Source organism: Eptatretus burgeri, chromosome 5 (genome assembly GCF_056783735.1).
Source record: "Eptatretus burgeri isolate ZD-2024b chromosome 5, Ebu_testis_v1, whole genome shotgun sequence".
Lineage (NCBI taxonomy): Eukaryota > Metazoa > Chordata > Myxini > Myxiniformes > Myxinidae > Eptatretus > Eptatretus burgeri.
The window spans coordinates 4,599,366-4,620,317 of NC_140965.1; the positions used below are offsets into that span (position 1 = coordinate 4,599,366).

The following is a 20,952-nucleotide window of genomic DNA, read 5'->3' on the forward strand; positions in this document are numbered from 1 at the left end:
ATAAATAGGGGCAATACCCCTGGGCGCTCACCTGGTAGCGGCTGGATAAGAAAACCAGGGAGCCCTGGTCGATGTGGATAACCCACAAAATATTTAACCGAGAAAAAAGTAAATATTTATGGATTTTTTATTTTTTAAATGCTGTAAACAAACTTTGGTACATCACAGGTGTTGAAGGTTGTGGTCAGTTTCAACCTATTTTGGGAGAAAATCACCTCCCCTCCCCCCCCCCCCCCCCGATACATACCGAAGACCCAAATTACCTCCACCGAAGGTGAAGGAGGTTATGTTTTCACCCCCTTTCTATTTTTGGCTGTGTGTAGGACATCTCAAAAACTTGCGGACGGATCCAGATGAAACAAGGTAGAAATGTTGGTTGTGTGACAAGGAAGAATTCATTAAATTGTGGTGAAGATCCGGATCCAGATCTGATAATTTTTAAATTGATTCTCCACCATTGAGAGACAGGGCTAAACTAATATAGAGCACGATATCTCAAAAAGTTGCAGACGGATTCGGACGAAACTTGGTGGACAGGTTCGGTGTGTGACCACGACGAACTGATTAGATTTTGGTGAAGATCCGAATACTAGAATTTTTTAAGTGATTCTTCACCATTGAGAGAGAGATCGGGCCAAAAATGATATATAGCACAATATCTCAAAAATGTAATGGGTCCGATATGTTCTCGTGGATCAGGTATTACTAGGCGGAAGTATGCGCTCTACCAAGTACCCTTCTTGTTTTATAAAATGTCATGAACAAACTTTGGTGCATATTGGGTGATGAAGGTTGTGGTAAAGTTTCATCAAAATCGTGTGTGTAGTTCAAGAGAAAAAGTTGTAAATGTTTGTGAATGGACTGATCGACGACACGCCATCTCATAAACTCCCTAGAACTACGTTCCAGTCGAGCTAAAAAATGTAGAGGTATGTGAGGGGAGGGCAAGGGAATGTGAGGGGAGGGCAAGGGAATGTGGGGGGAGGGAAGGGGAAGGCAGCACGAGGGGAGGGCAAGGAAAGGCAGTGTGAGTGGAGGGCAAGGGAAGGAAGCATGAGGGGAGGGCAAAGAAGGAAGCGTGAGTGGAGAGGCAAGGGAAGGAAACATGAGTGAGGGGCAAGGGAAGGAAGTGTGAGGGTAGGGCAAGGGAAGGAAGCATGAGGGGAGGGCAAGGGAAGGCAGCATGAGCGGAGGGCAAGAGAAGGCAGCGTGAGGAGTGGGCAAGGGAAGGCAGCACAAGGGGTGGGCAAGGGAAGGCAGCACGAGGGGTGGGCAAGGGAAGGAAGCCCGAGGGGTGGGCAAGGGAAGGAAGCCCGAGGGGTGGGCAAGAGAAGGAAGCCCGAGGGGAGGGTCCGTCTGGAGATAACCACCATCCAAATACACATGGAGACAGAGAGCGAGAGTTATTGGTTCACAAAAAAATAAGTGACCACTATATTCGTTATTGGTGTGTGTCTGTTTGTCTGTCTGTCTGTCTGTCTGTGTCTGTCGCGAGCATAGCTCCGTGAGTTTTGATCCGATCCTGATAAAATTTTGGTGGGAGGTTTATCATGATCTAGTTGTGTTTTCCTGAGAATGGGCGTGGTGCGCCCATTATGGGCTTAGCCACGCCTAAAAAACATGTCTTTAGGGGGTAGCCGATTTCAATTTGCATCTTCTCCTAGGGGGTTTGTCGAATCTGACAGGGGTTTCGGTATTTGGTTAGCCCAATGGCACCTGCATAGCCCCATGGAGCTCGATTTTTCATTTTCGTCCCAAGGTCACAAGGTCACGAACTTAGAAAATTGCGAATTTTGACATAAAAATCATACGACTGCCCAAACTTTGAGAGCTAGGATGACAATATTTTTTATGCATAATCTTGAGGTCATTCCCCACCTAAAGTCTTGAAACCATTTTGCTCTATCTCGAACACCTTGCCCGTGGCGCCCCCTTCAAGTTTGTTTTTACGCTGATTTCATCAAAGTACGGATAATCCGAGGAGTGCGAAATGCCATATAGCCTATATGACGTTATATTGTTCCTGGAATGTTCCAGAGGAAGTTTTGCACCAAAGGTCATAATCCTTGACCTTTGACCTTTAAAGTTCATAAAGGTCAAATTTTCAAAGTTGTGGGAATTGAACCGGGTTTTCGACCTTCTTCGACGAACTAACTCCAATAAGCTACAGCACGTATCCTGTTTCCTTATTTTAATGTCTGCAACATTGTTTTGTGACCTTTAAAGGTTATACAAAGGTAAAATTTTGAAAGTTGTTGAACGAAACCAGGTTTTCGACGTTTTGCAGCTAATAACCTGTCACTCGTACCACATCATGTTGATCATTTTTATAACTTGGTCAAACACTATTACATTGTCTCATCCTTGACTTGTGAAACAATCTACATCGTCAAATACCGCTCGTGAACCATCGTCGTCTCCAGACTTGTCAAATTTATTTTGCTTTGAAACTTTCTATAGCACACTCAATTAATATAAAACTAGAAGGGCACTCGATAGAGCACATACCTCCGCCACGTAATACCTGATCTACGAGAATATATCAGGCCCAATAAATTTTTGAAATGTCATACTATACATCCTTTTTGGTCCCATCTCTCAATGGTGAAGAATCACTTTTAAAAATAAATAATTATTGTGTCGAGATCCGGATTCGGATCTTCACCAAAATCGAACCATTTCGGCCTTGTGACACACCCAACCTGCCCACAAAATTTTTTCCAGATCCGTCCACAACTTTTTGAGACATCCTGCACACAAACAGACACACAGAGGGCTGAAAACATAACCTCCGCCACCGATAACCAATTGCTTTCGAATCAGCCACGAGGACAAAAGAGGATGCTGCTGGGGTTAAAAGTTGAAACCTCCACCAGGATGTCTCGCACCACAGGCCTGGGTTTGGGTTCGTTCCATGCACATGTAACCAAGCATGCAGGTACACACACACACACACACACACACACACACACACACACACACACACACACACACACACACACACACACACGGATAGTCCCTTTGCAAATCCAAAGCTATCCATATATACCATGTAGGTGTGTGCTGTCTACATACCTCTTCAAGCGAAGAGCAAACTGACCTCCGGATCAGGACACAAACGATGTGCGTAATACCACTATCTACTGTAGGGCACTCGCCATTTGATTTAAGCACTCAAGCAAGCACTCCAACGAAATGGCTGATAAGGAATGGCTGGCTTGGCAAGTGATAGCAAACCGATTGGTAATGGGACATACCCGCAAAAACCAAATAAACATCGCCAATTTCTTAACATTTTCGGATTTCACTGCAGATTTTAACAGTTATTTAGTCCACGTGACCTGATCCACAAAACAGCAAATATATTTCAATTATACACTTTAGTCAGTGAGAGTAGATCTTGGAAAATCGCATCATATTTATAATGCACGAAATCACTTCAAGCTCCTCATTTGAAAACTACAGCACTTACAAAAGTGATATATACAGCATTTCGTAGGTATGAACATCAGGCCTTTGATGATAAGAGTGACGAAAGTGAAAAAGACATTTGAGCAATTTATCATTAAGAAACCGTTGCGGCCTTTTCCAACTCAAGGCATTGTTCGGCAGGCCAAACAAAATTGTGAATCAAGACCACAGTGAGGTTGAGCAGGCTGATCTAGGATAAGCCTTGATAAACCCTTGGAAGAGAGGGGTGGGCGAAGAGAGTGGTTGGCGAAGAGGGGCGGGCGAAGAGAGGGGAGGGGGGAATCCAGCGGATGTGACGGCCAGTTTAACGTCCACCTGAGAGACGGCACACATGTCGATATTCGAACGCAGGCTAGCCAGCTTCATGAGCGTGCATACCTCTTGACTATCCTGCCGTTATGTGGCAATTCATTGTAATCATTGTGGCAATTCATTGCATCATTCAACTGAAAACATTTTTTACTCATTGTAATCATGTAATTTATTTTGCCTTCCTTACTCCACACTGTGGTATCACCATGGAAGCTTGAGGAGCACTCCAAGTAAGCACTCCAAAGAACCGGTTGAAGAAACTTAAAAACAAGACATTTAATTTTTTTTATACATGCATCCATCCCTGTCGAAGTGATGGGTCGTATAATCAAAGAAGATCGTACAAAAAAGGGGAAACGTCAAAATAAAATTGCACATTTTCAGGGACCACACGCACAAAAACACAGGGTCAAACGCATACGAGTAGGGCCTGAACTTTGTTAAAGTCGATCAATATATTCAGTGGCAGTGCGAATACTTTTGCCGTGTATGGCCGTGGCTTTGAAACGAACAACCAAGCTCACCAAGTGGCTTAAGCACTCCTCAGGCAAGCACTCCAACGAAACGGTTGGTGAAGAATGGCTGGCTTGGCAAGCCATTGCCGATCGGTCATATAAACACCGTGCACCCGGAGACACCCAGCATGTCAAGCAATGTCCGAATTGGACAAATGAAGACTTTTTTTCGAGGTCGGAACTGCTGATAAGTTCAGTTTGAGAGGTTACATTTTGAAATGCAGCTCAGAGTAATAGATTCTCGAGGTTATGGCAAGTGCGAAAATGAAATAAAGCCACAAACGCCAGCATCTCCAGGCGTTTACAAGTGTTGCAATGTATCCAGCGATTTGTAGGTATCATGATCATGCAATCGATAAAATGAGTAAGGAAAGTGGGGGGGGGGGGGGGATAATAATAAAAAAAACTTTATCATGAAGAAACTGGTGTGGCCTGTTCCAAGTCAAGGGATTGTTGATCAGTGTAACGGATTAGTAAATCCTATATAAATCCTATATAATTGGAAATGTGAAGTTTTGTGTTAAAAACATGATTCTGATAATTCGGGGACAAAAGGCAACTCGAGTTTCAGTGAATTAATTAAATGAGATGTAAAGTGGGACAAAGGATCTGTGCACCGACATCGGCATGCGTCATGGGAGACAGATGGTCATCAGAGCTTTGAAGATGACCGGTGTTGAGGATGAATGCTTTGGTCAACAGGGGCATTACATGGTGTGAACGAAGTGGGTGGAAGTTTTGTTATGAAAACGACACTCTCAACCAATGGCTCAGCTGTGGTCAATCTTTGGATTCAGACAGAATGTCACCTTGCTGCGAGATTGACCTTGCGAGTTTGCCATAAAAAGGTGAGGCGAGGGGCGATCGGGAGAGGCAAGTACAAGGCAAGAGGAAGGAAAGAAACGAGAAAGATTGAAGGAAGGAGAAGCAGATGCGATTCAGTGATGATCTTGGAGGTGACCTGGAGATCCAGCTCTCGCAGCGTACGGAGCTTTGGAATGGCGGGGTTGCTGGGCACAGTGGGTGACAGGCAGCGATGGTCTCATGAGCTTTTGCACTGAGCACACGGTGACCACTGACCTGGTGTACGGCTTCACTCCTGCTGGCCGATCGGTTGTGCTCATGAAGAGCTAGCACAGCACGCGCCAACGGCATCCTTCCTGCCACCTCACGCCTTCTCGCGGTTCGGCTAGAGACGTGGTGAGATCCATACTGCATGCGCATTCCTGCAGGGCTCGCACGCTCTGCAAGGTTCGTTTCTGCACGACCATTCATGTTCATACTTGTTTCATCTTCACGGCAAAACAACACACAGCAAAAGGTTCACAGATCTGCACGCTTGTTTGGCACGGCAAGAGATTTAATTGCACGTTCGAACACAGCAAGATCTTAACTTTGGTTCACGGCACGAATCCTGGTAAAAGGAGGTGTGTTAACACATGAATGTAAAGTTGCCTTTGGAAAGAGTTGTTGAAGTAATTGAAACTGCATCGAAATGTGTGTGTAACTTTGCTTTGATTAAGCATTGACCGTGACTTGTACATTCCTGTGTGGATGTTTATAGTTACTGATGAATTGTAATTGCATTCTTACTGATAGACATTAGCGCATTTTAAAAGTGGGTTTTAAATTAATTGCATCTTTAAAATGCCTTCTGTTTTGTGTTGCTGGTTATCACCCAGTTGGTTGTCAATCGATTAAAAAGTTTAAAGTGCTCGTTTTAATTGTTTGCCATGCTACCCTTTGGGACACTCAAGAGACACTCGTTTTGAGGTTTTGAAGGTGGCACGTAACGAGCAGGGTTTAAAAAAAAAAAATGGTGAATGAAGACCCCTACAAGCTGAAGAGGGCTGAGCCTTGATAAAGGATAATTAAATAAGGTTGTTAATTACCTTCAAAATGGGTGTTTTAGTTAACGTAAACACACAATTTTCACTCTTGCAACTAGTGTAGGCATATTTGTCATGAAAAAAAATGGATTCGTGTATTTTTTTTTTGTTAAAAGCAAAAACTCACTTGATTTTGTTAGATGATACTATCAACATGAAAAAAAATTAGGGTAGCATTTTTTCTGAGCATTCTAACGGCCTGAAATCCAAGATGGCCACCACCGTTGCAAAATGCCCTAAATTTGACACTAAAATTAACTTAATGTGGTTTAAATATTTTTTTTTCAGCATGAACTGCTTGAAACCACTCTCAACAAGACCCGAACCATTTTGTTTTGCTATCACCGCAAAATCTTCCGGGAAAACTGTCTCGCTGTATAATAGGATAATGCATAGAGGATTTTCCGGGAAAGGCTTGGATGTGGTGGAGCTTAATTAATTAATCGTAAGATCATGCAATAATCACTGCGAATGAGTTTGGCTTGGAACTTGTATATAGAGGTGACTATAATAACAATAACTTTCACCTGACTACTAATCTTTTTATTTTGCACAATTTGAGACAGAGGCTGCCTTTTTATTTGAACATGGCGGCCGGAAAATTGACGTTCGAATCCAGTCATCGGCAGCATTGTGTTCGCTTTATGTTAAGGTTCCACTTGTCCATTTTATAGTGTACTAACATATTATTTTCTTCATTTGCAGGCTGCACGTACCCACAGCAAACATAACCCATGATAACATAGCTTAGAGACCTTGAATTAACCAAAATGGCAGAGTCTTCATCTAACAAGAAGTCAAAAACGGTGGATTTTGAACTATGCTTTATTTGCCAGTTAAGCAGCAAGCAAACAGATTATACAAACTATGTCCTTCGTCCATCTTTGCCTTCAGTAGAGAAAGTAATTACAACAACTGATGTTCGATGTTCATATGGGGAAACAAAATTCTCTGCATTAAAGAATCGCATAAAAGGTTTGTCTGCCCATGAACTGTTACAGAATGGTGTTTCATACCACAAGACATGTTATAAGGATCTCACAAATAAAACATGCATTGAATGAGCCAAGACCAGATATGAGAAAGGACAAGCGACAGGCAGCGTCAGTGATGTAAAACAGAAGACAATAGGACGACCGCCAAAATCTGATGCTGCATCTACAAGTGGTTCCACATCACAGCGATCTATCAGGCTTTCGACAAGATGTGTGTCATTTGTCAGGACAACAAAGCAGACAAATTGCACGACGTATCAACTTAAAATATGGGAGCTCAGCTCAAAGCCATTGGTCAACAAACAGACAGAAAACTTTTGAAAGTCAAACTGAGCAATGCTGTAGGCTCACCTGATCTTCTTACAGCAGTTGCTGAGGACATGAAGTATCACCTTCTGTGCTTAGGCCATGCAAAACGAGACATAGAAAAAGCTAACAGACCTCCAAAACAGCATGTTCATTTTGCACAGTTAATGTCTGACCTGGAGATGCTCGACATGGTGGAAACTGAAATGAATGACACATCTAACAGTTCAGCTTTGAATATGAACGACATTGAACAATCATATGTTGGTTTGCTCGAAGCCAGTGGGTTCCCTTTACCCGACAATCCGCGATACAAACCATACTTAAAGCAACTGATTTTGGACAACATCGCTGATGGGCAATTCACCAGGCCTCCAGACAAAACCAAACCTGAGCAAGTACTTTCTACAAAAGCCAAGGAGACAGTTAGCTGGTGCATTGGCCACCAATACAAAATACCTAAGAGAAGATGTGAAAGTCCTTCTGAAAGCAGCTAAAATACTGAGAAGAGACATTGCAAGCGCAACCCCGTGGAAATTCGAAGGAACATTTGATAATTATGAACCACCTGCTTTGCTTCAACTCTTCTGCAAGCATGTTATCCAAAGTTTATATCAGGTTAAAACAATCAGCAGGGCCGAATCTATGAACCAAAGTGCATCTGTGCTGGCACAACATTTCGTATGTGCATATAAGTCTGATCGGCAGGTCACCTATGAAACAAAACATGAAGAAGTCACTTTCAAACACCGCACTGAGACTCCCCTTACCGTCGGCCAGCGATAAATGAAGACTGTGAAGATTGAGGTGTTACTTTCTATGATATTCACAAAATAATAATTCACTTGATATCCATTGTTAAAACTACTAAATGAAAGCCAGGCATTTAATCAGTGTGACTTTTTGCATCTTCCTGTTTAAACGATTTTAGAGATTGAACACTGTATTGAACAGTAATTCAAGTATTTCATTTTATTTAGATCTGTTTGGTTTGTTAATTATGTATTATTTGTGAAAAATACATGTCTTTAAATAGGTAGATACTTGGTTTGTAATTACAAAATCCTGTTGGCTTGGTAGTGCATGCAAAGGGAGAAGGTATAGCTTACATTTCGGGTGTGCGGTGGCCATTTTGGAATTTGGCATGTAGATCATACATATAACATAAATTTGATGATTCCATTAGATTCCAGGTCTCAGAAAACATATATTTAGACACTTCCTTTGTAATTGTATCACATGTATTCACGACGATATCGCATTAGTTGTGTTCGGCGGCCATTTTGAACGCCATCTTGGATTTCATGCCCTTAGAAAGTTCAGAAAAAAATGCCACCCTAATTTTTTTTTTAAGCTTACGATACCTTCTTACAAAATCAAGTGAGTTTTTGCTTTTCACAAAAAAATACACAAAATTGCAAATATGCCTACACTAACCCTTTGGAGTTGCCTTAGTATGTATGCAAAGTTTCAGGCTGATAGGTTTCATGGTTTTGGAGTTACGGAGGACACACACACGCACACACACGCTGACATTTATTTTTTTTAGAGGAAGATGATGACAGCAGGAACTCTTTAGATTGGAAGGACACAGAAGGAGCAAACAGAATTATTTATACGGAAGTAATACTTAAAAGCAAAAGAAAGATATATAAAGGTACACAGAAGGAACACCCATAACTACCACAATGACAGTAGCAACAACAACAAAATGTTATAAAACATCCTTTTTCATGTTTCACTTCATTTTACATCTTCGTTGAGATTCCCAGATCGAGATGTAACATGTTTGTGGAGTGAAACATTTTATCCCTTAATTAAACGCGTCACCGAAATGGCGTGTAGGCACGACTATTTATCTCGAAAATTTACTTTGTTGTACAGCTCAGTTTCTTTCTTTGCCGAGTCACGTTCTCAGGGGATGCAACACGACAAAGGGAACAGTAGAGAGAGGGAGGAGAATTATCAGCAGAGCTTAAGGCCAAGTTGAAGAGGGACTTGGACAAACAATGGGTATCTGAGATGGTGGGGAAGAGCTGTCTTGAAAACCTGGAGGGAAGAATGAGATTGAAGAGAACGTGGAAGTTCGTTCCACAGGTGGGGAAAAAATAGGAACGAATGAGTGGAGGTGAGCAGGGATCATGTATTTAGGTAGTTTCACCACCACGGAAAGAGCAGAAAGTGCAAGACCAGAAAGGAGGTGGTCGAAGAAAGAGACCACTGACCTGTCTGCGATTGTGAAATGATAGGCCCATTGACTCATCCTCATCGTGAGAGATTCCAATAATCTTAAGGGCCTTGGTTTCCACGGCATCAAGCTGAGCAAGATGTGAGGCAGGGTGCAGATGAAGGCCATGTAGGTGGATAAGAGTTCAGGTGTAGCAAGGAAGGACTTTGTACAATGGAGGATGCCCAGACGGCGACTAGCTTTGGAGGCTAGTGGTTTAAAATGTGGTTTTCCCCAAGAAAGCTCAAGGTAAGACCCAGGAATTTGAGTGACTGAACTTCAAGAGGAATGTTAAGGAATTAAGATTGGGTGAGGGGGGTGGGGGGGGCTTGCCATAAAGTCCTTTTGGAGAGAGATAATGAGAATGTGAAATTTAGCAGGATTGAAAGACATACTCCAATTATTTGACCACCTTCAAGGTCTGAAGAAAGGGAACAGGCTGCAGCCTTTCTGTCTGAAGGATGAGGGATGTCACAGCAGATAGATAGAGGATTTTCCAGCGAGGTCATTAATGAAGATCAGGAATAATACTGGGCCCAGAACACTGCCTTCGGGCACTCAAGCCTTGATAGGGACTGGATATGCAATTTTAATTGAATTCTATATTTTGAACACTGCAGAACATGAATTGGAACACAAACCTGCAGTTTAGCAGTACTTTGGCTGTGAATTTGGTAAATTGTATGGTCATTGCTTTAATCAGAGCAAAAGAGGGTCTTCATCATGCTCTCTGATAAAGGGTTAATACCTGAAACACCAGCTTCTCCTTGCTTCCCACGGCTGTTGGCATACCTCAATCAATGCTCTGATCCTATCTATTGTTCTACCTGCCCGCCAACGCAGATGTACACTCGCTCCTTAAAGAGCAAGCCTAGTTCTTCATTTTACATTACTATAGGTGGGCCTGTTTGTCATTACCATCTGATCAAATCACTCGTACTTCTGGGATTCTCGGTTAAAAAAACAAATAAGTAAATAAAATCACATACCGTTTTGTCATCCTTGTTCGTAATTTTATATCTACTACTAACGAGTTCAAAAGCTTTTGACATTGGAGATCAAATTAATAATGGAAAAAAAATAAAAATCAACATTCTCATTGCAAAATCACTAATATTCAATCATTCTCAGGAAGCATTTAAACTTTGTAGAATTTGAAAGTTAACTCACAGCACAAACAATTACAGATAGTGTGCAAAGAATAGAAAAGACGTCTAACCTGAAGTTGTAACCAGGTGCAACCTCTTGGCTCTGTGACCCGCCTTCCAATTGGATGAAAGAATAAGTAGGGAGGCAGGTGTGATGATGGAGGTTGCAATCCCATGTCACCTGGATTCCAATAACACCACCCTGGACAAGTAGAAGTGGAATGCAAGGTTCAGTAAGTTATCATCGAGAGGATTTCAATGGCATATTGTCCTCAATGTTTTGGTAATGCATATTTAGAGAATTAAATGTTGTACAGGACAAGAGTTTAGTGTGAAACAAACTTCCACAATGGTATACTGTACATCCAAAATGCTGGTCAGTGACGACAAATTTGACATATCTATACATATAGGATAAGGCTCAAGAAGGGCTGAGAGAATGGCCCTCAGGTACACACATTCACCTCGAAGCTGTCTTGTCTGGGTTTGAATCCCGACCCAGCTATAAACTGCCATGCCCGTTTTTCACAGACAATGCAATTCAGCAATGTATGTGTCGTCCCTCGGATGGACGTTAAACTGGGCATCCCATCTGCCGGCATTAGTTGGTGGAAGTTGAAGATCACATGGTGTCCTTCACGAAGAGCCAGCGAGCCATCGCCGGCACCTTGGCCAAATTCCAAATTCCTGCTGGGGGAGTGATGGCAAACCGCCCAGTATGGCCCCAGGCTAAGAAACTGCTTCGGTGAAATCAAGCTTTTGTATAACAGAGTATGGTACATCGGATCAGAAGACTCATGCAAGAGCTGGATGGCAGAGCATGGAATGTTGACAAATGGACAAAAGGGTGGTATACCAGACAGACAAAATGTATGGAAGAGTAAGTAGAAGTTGAGCACAGAAAGGGAAATGTCAGCCAAACAGAAAAGTTAATGGTTAGGTATGGGAGATAACACAAGAGAACAAGAGCTGCCACCCTGATGGCCTGGAGGAGAGAGAGCATGAAAGGCCCAACCTCACCACCACAATGAAATTACATTAACTGACAATTAAATAATGTGGTGTTGATAGAACACAGGCATGATGGGCCAAATGGCCTCATGAAGGATTGAATCAGGAAGGCAAATTGGAATCGTGCCCAGATAGGTTCCTTCATCAGCTGGTCTACAATTGAGTCCCCTTCTTTGGTAGTTCACGGCAGAGCCGCCCAAAGATCAGGATTTGGGGTGGTGGCATCAGAGACCACTGCGCTATCATTGCGTCCTGGTTAAGTGTCACAGGTTGGAGTTTGTGCCCTTACTCCATTATGTACCCCCTCACAACTCTCCCTCCTCACCTCCTATAACTAATGACAGAATGTCAGAAAAATGAAGTTTATTGTGGTCCTCATGCAGTCCAGGACTGCCCCATTTCTTTGACTATACCCCTCTGCAACATCAATGAATAAACCAAACGTCCTCCTTGCAGCTAACAGAAGTGCAGATGCCAACTTTTAAGCTAAATGAATGGTGGCTACAAATTCCACCACTCACTCAGCTTCAAAGCTGCCATCTGCACAACCGGCAGCTCAAACATTCCAGTTTTGAGCTCTCAAATTCTGGTTTTCAGCCACTCTCAATCACCTCGCAAAATTCATTTGCAGAGTCGACCATTGGTGGCAATGACTCCGAACTTTTTACCCTGTGGGGTCTTCCACCGCCACGGGGTCTAAGCGTCGTTCCCGTTCTGTCTTTTCTTGTGTAAAGTTCAATTGAACGTCTATTTCTCCATTATTCGTGAACAGAATTCAATGACAATTGACAGGCATATACTAGACACATGCACAGGCATTAACTGGGCCCAAAGTGCGATTGCGGCCCTTCGGGCCGAGGAACGGCCCATTTTGGTCCATTTTCTTAAAATTATTTCTCGGTTATTAGTGAACGGAACCGAACCAAACTTGACAGGTATGTTCTAGAGACCATTCCCCAGGCACTAACTGAGCCCAACATGCGATTCCCACCCTTTCGGCCCTTCTTCTTTCGGCTGCTCCCGTTAGGGGTCGCCACAGCGGATCATCCGTATGATCCGCATAGTGATTTGGCACATGTTTTACACTGGATGCCCTTCCTGACGCAACCCTGGTCGCCTCTTACGACACAGGGATAGGGTATACACCGGCCCAGTACACTGGTACTCATTTCGCCGACCTCGGAAGGATGACAGGCTGAGTCAACCCCCTGGTGTATTAATTCAGTGGCCCAACGGGGCTTGAACTCAGGACCTTTTGGATCCCAAGCCGCTGCCATAACCACTGCGCCAACACCAGGCTGGGCGATGCCCAACGCAAAATTAAGTCGCAAATGATATGATATGAAACTAGCCTCACTTTTGTGAGGTGTTCTGGTTTCTTTTTCTGATGCGATGAAAATCTTACCATATATCAAAACTATCGTCGTGCGTGCTCTCGCTCACCTGAGAGTTGTACGAATGAACTCCCACGGGGTATGTTCGCAATTCGAACTTGTTTGACAATATCTGAATACCTCCAAGAATGTGCTTTAAACCTTTCCGTCCTATTAAATCATTCAGCTTGGCCAACTCATTCATAATTTCACTTGGCTTCTTCATTCAACGCACACTGACTGACCTGGATAAGACGCTAAGGCAATAGCCATTATAAATGACCTTTCACAGCTTGTCACAAACCCAACTCTTCTTTGATCATCCTCATGATCACCGAAACATGACTTCATTTCCAACCCTGTGCTTTATTCTCAGGTTTTTTTTGTCCCCCGCCACTATGACAAAGTCGGAGATGGGGGACATTTAAATGAGCTCCGACTGACCGACCGATCATCAGTCCATGTACTTTTGAGTACGCGATATTTCAAAAACGGTTGAATATATATATATATATATATATATATATATATATATATATATATATATATATATATATATATATATATATATATATACATATACATATACCTTTCATATTGCAGATATCTATTCCTCATGACATCATCTCAACATGCTTAGATCTCAACAATCACCTCTGATCAATTCCTTGTCTTCACCCATTGTATGAATGAATGATCAGCTTTATGTGAATAAAAATTAATCTGACAGTGAGGTGGGAAGACTTCATGAAAATATTAGTTTGCACTCGAAACCCGTCCTGCTAAAATCAAACCAAAACAAGTGGAGCTTTCGATTTGGATAAAACAAGCAAACAAATTTATATATTTTTTAAGGAACTGAAACAAAGATAAATATGAAATGAGAGGAATAAAAATGGTGATTTTCTCACAAGCACAGCCATCTTCTGGAAGTTTTCCCCAGTCTGATTGACTATGTCTCCCAAACGAAACACGGGACAGTGAGGGCTGGACTTTGGGTGAAAGATGCAGGTGCTCAGGTTCACAGTCGTCACGTTTGCTGGGATGTTATGTCTGGGGAAGTACATTAAAAGAAAAAAAAAGAAAAAAAAACTAGAAGGGCACTCTGTAGAGCACATACCTCCAACCACGTAATGCCTGATCCATGAGAACATATCGGGCCCAATACATTTTTGAAATATCATGCTATATGTTTTTGGCCCGATCTCTCAATGGTGAAGAATCACTTTAAAAATTAAAAAAAATTCTCGCATTCAGATCCGGATTCGGATCTTCACCAAAATTGAATCAATTCGTCCTTGTCACACACCCAACCTGTTCACCAAATTTCATCCAAGTCCGTACACATCTTTTTGAGATATCGTGCACACAGACAGACAAACAGACAGGAAGGAGTGAAAACACGACCTCGTTCTCCTTCGGTGGTGGAGGAAACTAAGGTTAGTTAATGTACACCAAGTACTCGACTTTAGAGTTGTGAAAGCCTTCCAAGTTGATTCAGTGTCGAGAGCAATGACCAAGTGGTCGTGATAACTCCAGAGATTTCCCTTTAATTCCAGCACTGTGTGGCCTACTCAAGTAGCTAAGATTAACATATTCAAATGAGGAAAGCCTTCAAGATGAATTATTGAGAGAAAAAAAACCCGTTGCACTAAATGGACAGGTTTTTAATGTTAAACAAAAAAAAAAGTTTAAACCAATCAGATGCTTTCACTGTCTCGCTCCAGCTTGTCCAGCTCTACAATTTCAATGAGCTTGTCCAGCCTGGGTTTGAATCCCAACCCAGCTATAACCAGTCATCCCAGTGTTTCACAGGCAGGGCGATTCGAAGTGTGTGCCGTCCCTCGGATAGACGTTAACCTGGGCATCTCGTCTGCCGGCGTTAGTTGGTGAATGTTAAAGATCCCACAGTGTCCTTCGCGAAGAGTCGGCGAGCTATCACCGGCACCCTGAACAAATTCCTTCCATAACCCCCAGAGGACATTGCATCAGCAGCTACACCCTCAGCCAATGATGCCACTCACGGTCATTAGGAGAAGAAGAAGAAGCTCCAAACTGGTTGAAGTTATTTCACCATTTACACTTATTTTTATTTTTTGAAATGCTGTGCTTTTGCACCCCCCCCCACCCCCCGTCCAGATCCTAATTATCACCTGAAACCTGCATTTCCAACACCTTGGATATATTTATATATTTTCCTTATGGCATTACCTTTTCAAATTAAACATTGGAAAGGTGACTTGATTCTTTATCAAAACGGTGAAACCTTCGGCTGCAGACAGGAGAGCTGGGCTAGGGTTCAGGGAAAAACAAAAAGGGGGGAGGGGAGGGGACAAAGAATGAATCTTTTAAATTACATTTTATTTTTATTATTTTAAAATACAATAGTGGAGGTAACATTTTAATTTTTTTTAGAGAATGACAGTAAACTGACTATTTCCCACTCCAACTATTTTACTTAGCAATTCTACTTTCCCCTTTGAGATGACAAACTTTGTATTAGGATAATGCTTTGTACAGGAATTTTTTTTTTAATGCAAAACCCTGGATCATAGTCACAAGAAGGAAGCCAGACATAACAATACACACGCGCGCAATGCACTCGTAAGTACTTACAAAAGGTATTTTATTTGAAGTTATAACCTTCACTTATAAGCAATTTACTGATTTCCCAACTGGCCGGATCATCGGCTGGGCACCGTTTCTCATCGAGGTTTCGATCCTTTCAGCCCAGAACCTCTCCAAACGGCGGATCCACAACCCCGTCGTGGGTCCACATCAGTAGATTGCTCAACATCAATGGACCCACAATCTCAAAGTTGTGTCCAGACAGTCAGTCAACACAGCTCAATGTAATATCCTTATTCAAACGTATTTAATTATTACTTTCATTTAAAGTATTACTACAACAGAATAACTTCAATCATACACCAATTTATATGATGATATATATTAAGTGATAAACACTTTACCTTGTGGACATGTCCATTACACCACACCCCATATAACCATCAACATAAACTGTCACCAACAACCCATTTTAACATGCTGCAATGCATATCCTCGCAACCACCAACAAATTATTTTAATGCTTCTTTGTAATGTATTTCATAACTCATATTTATCTTATATTATCTAAATACCTCCATTATTTAATAAAAATACATATATGTTTAATGAATCTTACTATAATTCACCGTCTGTCCATCTGTCTGTCTGTTCCCAGGTACCACAAAAACGGCTGAACTGATTGCAACCCTTTTTTGGGTGTGTAATCCTGGGACCCCTTGGAGTAAAATCGGCATAAATATAATAACATGACCCCCTTGACGGCTCCCGCAGGGAGCGGGTGCTTCTAGTAATATTAATTAAAGAATTTGCCTCACTAAAATAATTAATTCATTATTATTACATCAAATGCAATGCAAAGGGAACTTGTTCACACGAAAACCAACCAAAATCGAATAAAAGGTGACGATGGAGTCGAAAGACATTCTCACAACACCTGATCAAACAATAAGCCAAATTTCCTGTTTAACATGATGGAAAAAAAAAACTCTCAACACGTTCCACAAAATCATCCTTCACTGAACAAATTCTTGCAAATCTAAGTAACTGAGATGAAAAGACATTATAACCCATTTTAATTGGTACATTGCTACCTGGAAACGTGTCAAAGACTACAGGGAAACTGAAAACTTCAACTTTACAATATACACTTGTATGAAAACCATTCTGTCCAACTCTAACCAACACATCCTGATATGCAGCAACTGTACAATCATTCCCACTCCTGTTTACAAGCAGGATATCTGGATAAATCTTGTGAAGATGTCTATCAAAAAATTATAGTTAACTACATAAATATCAACTATATAATGACATGTATGAGATAATATTTTAGCTAATCCTTTTTTTTTCTCCTTCATCAGTTTCTGCAAAAATGAAAATTCACAGAAAATAAGAAAAATTTCCGCTAGTAGAGGGCTGCAATTCCCACCCACAGGAATACCCTTAACCTGCTGAAACATTATCCCATAAAAAGACACAAAAGTATTTAATAAAATAAATTAAGAGCATCCTTAAACTTCTGTTTATCAAAACAATGAAAACTTTTGTATTTATTTTTGGAAAAAAATGCTCTATCAAACCTGACACATAAAAACTTATTAAAAGAGTTAAAAACCTTGTCAATTACTTTAAAGAGAGAATCCCTCACGATTACTAAATCCAAATTTGCACATAAAGTTGAAAAAGAAAAAACTACAACCAATTTGATATTGAAGCATCTGATCCTATCTAAGAACTCGAAAGAAGAATTAATGTTCCAGAAAGTGTTAAGACTAGAATTCTTCTCAATTGCTAAACACTATTTCCTGAACTGTTCCCTAACACCTTGTAAGCCTGAGACAACTATAACCGATAACTGTTTGGTGGAGCACTGCCAAGCACCCACTATAAACCTATACTTGTGTGGGTTCTTATGAAGCTTAGGGATCCAGAAAAGCCAAGGAATACAAAGATTTACCTCTTTACATTTAATACTGAAATTATTACCTAAAACTTCCTGATGCTCAGATATAATATCTTGGAGTGACTTATGACAAGGAACAAATGTACTATTTCCTATATTGGTGAAAGTAACCGGATCAATGCCCAACTCTCGAAATAAAACCTCCATATAAAACGTTCTATAAACAACAAAAAAATTTTTTTAGCAGCCTTATCCGCTGGAGCTATTATGCAGCTATCATGGAGATCCTGAATGTCTTTACGAACACTCAGCTTGTTCAACACTGGTTTTGACGGACCCAGTGAAAGCAAGCCCCGACTACTCAAAAACTTAATCCTATTATCCAGGACTTCCACACCTCTGTTAAACCATGCATTAAAACTGTTTACAGATAACTTAAACTTGGTGCAAATTTTGTTCACAAAATTAGACACAGAATCCACAATTAAAGACTAAATGCAGCTCCAAGGTTGAGTTATTGGTTCCCTATATTTAGGTCCTATTTTCATCAGATCCATAATTTCATTATTACTAATTACATTCAAATCCCCAGAAGCTTTCTCTCCACAAGGACCACATAAAAAGGGGAAGACGAACATGCACAGTCAGTTTCCAAAATGCCCTTTACTATATCTATACTAAGAGTTTTAAGAAATTTACCATAACTGAATAAGGATTGTCTGATGGTCTTGGTGAAAGTGAAATAAACCTTCAATGGCATTTGCTCCCTAACTTCTTTATCTGGTAATAAACTCTACACTACTATCCCGAACAATAGAATGAAGCCGAAGCCTACCTATCTGATTGCTGGAAAAAAATAAATCACAAACTAAAAAATTACCCCCGTGTGGGGGTGACGGTCATCTCTATAATACCACAAGTTCTCAATGTTCAGTTATGACCGAAGACTACTGTGCAGTTCTACTGCGCAGTTTGGTTAAAGATGACTCGGCATTTTGGCGCGCGCACGAAATTATATTTTGAAAATAAATGCCGACGTTTACATTTCGGGTTTTGAAACTTTTGCACCTTCGGCGGAAAATGTATAAATATAAAAGGCTAAAAATGTGTTTTATATTTATATTTCATTTCTCCTTCCTTCCTTCTTTGCGAATCGCATCGTAGTGGGGCAGATATGTAACAAAAATTGCTCGAGATGTTCACATCCGGCAGAAAGTTTGAAATTTTGCATACAGGGGTATTTTGACGTGCTGAGTTCAAAAATTGGCGGATCCAAGAGGTCTGACCAATGGACCGGCCGCCATTTTGAATTCCAATATGGCTGCCAAGACAAAATGTTGAAAATCCCTATCTTGGGTTCTAAATGACCTGTGGTGCTCAAATTTTGTACACAAGGGTATGTTGACATGCTGAGTTCAATAAGGCAATAATTTGAAATGTCTGACAAATGGTATGGCCGCCATTTTGAATTCCAATATGGCCACCAAGACGAAATGTTGAAAATCCTGGGTTCTTTACAAAAGCAATATCAATTCAATGGATCCCTAGTTGACGAATCATACAACAAGTCAAAGAGCTCATTTCAAAGTATATTTCGTACCAGTTGGCAGCCGTAACATGCTGCAAGCCTTTTTCCATCCGTTTTACTTCTCCTACTGCTCATCTCGGAAGCATTGTCCAGAGCAGAAACATAGTTCTGTGCATGGTAGATTAGCAGCAGAACATTTGCAATTTCCAGCACACCGTTTTTTACACTTGCACTTGATCAGCTCTCGGCACCCTTTTGACGCCTCTGGCATTACTGTCCAAAATGATGCCAGACATCATCTGCATTTTTAGCCCATCCACAATCTGCAGGTGAAGGCAGCTCTGGGTTCGCAATTTGGGACTGTCCCCAGATGTGACCGGCCTGAAAGACTGCCCTCTTCACATGTTGATGCAGTGCCTCTTGTCGGTGGAATATTTTCCGATTGCCGATTTCCCTGAGCAAACAGCTGCTTGCGTGCTTCGTTCACTTTCTTCAGAGGGGAAGTTCTACTGTACAGAACAACGAAGAACCTCTCTATGTTGTCCATGTCATCTGTTACTTCCGCTGGTGCATGTGAGAGATGATTGAAGACCTCCCCCAAGTTTGGCATGAAATTCCATATGCTCCACACAGTATTTTTGCCAATCCCACATATGGCAGAAACAGTATCACATCCAGAAACAGTATAAAACATTAAAAAAAAAAAATTATTGGAATGTCATGTCAATGTTCAGTTCTGGCAGAAAGTGTTAAATTTCGCATACAGGGGTATTTTGGGGCGCTGAATTTCCCAAATTTGTACTGCCTTCGACAAAATTACAAACCCATCAGTAGATTTGAGATGCAACAATTTTCCAGTCATCATAATAATGCTCAAATGATTTAACATTATGACATTACCGTACACTGTGCTATTAAAGCAATGAAAACATCGATGTTTGTCTTGGTGGCCATATTGGAATTTAAAATGGCGGCCATACCGTTTGTCAGACATTTCAAATTATTGCATTATTGAACTCAGCATGTCAACATACCCTCGTGTACCAAATTTCAGCGCCACAGGTCATTTAGAACCCAAGATAGGGATTTTCAACATTTCGTCTTGGCGGCCATATTGGAATTCAAGATGGCGGCCGGTCCATTGGTTAGATCTCTTGGATCCGCCAATTTTTGAAATCAGTGCCACAAAATACCCCTGTATGCGAAATTTCACACTTTCTGCTGGAAATGAACATTGACATGACATTCCAATAATTTATTTTTGACGCAGGGGAGGAGTGGGGGGAGGTTGATGCAGGTTTGTGGAATGCACCTGCATGTTATTGATTGACACCTGGCCGTGTGTGTATTAATACAATGCCCACCCCACCAAGGTGATACAAACAGCACCAACTTGAATGGGTGTTCTTCATTACAGACTCATACAGTACCCCACCCTATGTGCGATGTTGTTCCAAGCATGCAACACATACCTTTATTTGGGCGGTGTATAGGCAAAATAAATAACCCAGGTTACGTGCATGAAACAAAAACATACCTACTGCTAATAATTCAAAACACCTCACTGCACTGGAAAACGTGGAGACAGGAAGGTAAAGGGTGGGGACTTGTCATACCCTCTCCCACCTGGAGCGGAGCTACACAATACACATTTATGTCGAGAATTTGCGTGCCCCTCCCCCTCACCATCCTCAAAAGGTTTT

General features: G+C 41.4%; 1 protein-coding gene across 2 annotated transcripts in view; it reads right to left on the bottom strand.

Annotated features, from left to right (window-relative positions):
* The window catches only part of LOC147025742 (P2X purinoceptor 4-like), a 112,925-nt gene that overhangs the window by 31,175 nt on the left and 60,798 nt on the right, over window positions 1-20,952 (bottom strand). For both annotated transcript variants that reach the window (XM_085880441.1, XM_085880440.1), the window contains exons 7-9: window positions 15,459-15,539; window positions 14,159-14,300; window positions 10,935-11,065 (exon numbers count right to left, since the gene is read on the bottom strand). In XM_085880441.1, the coding sequence (XP_085736567.1) occupies window positions 10,935-11,065; window positions 14,159-14,300; window positions 15,459-15,539 (354 nt within the window). The remainder of the gene's footprint in view (window positions 1-10,934; window positions 11,066-14,158; window positions 14,301-15,458; window positions 15,540-20,952) is intronic.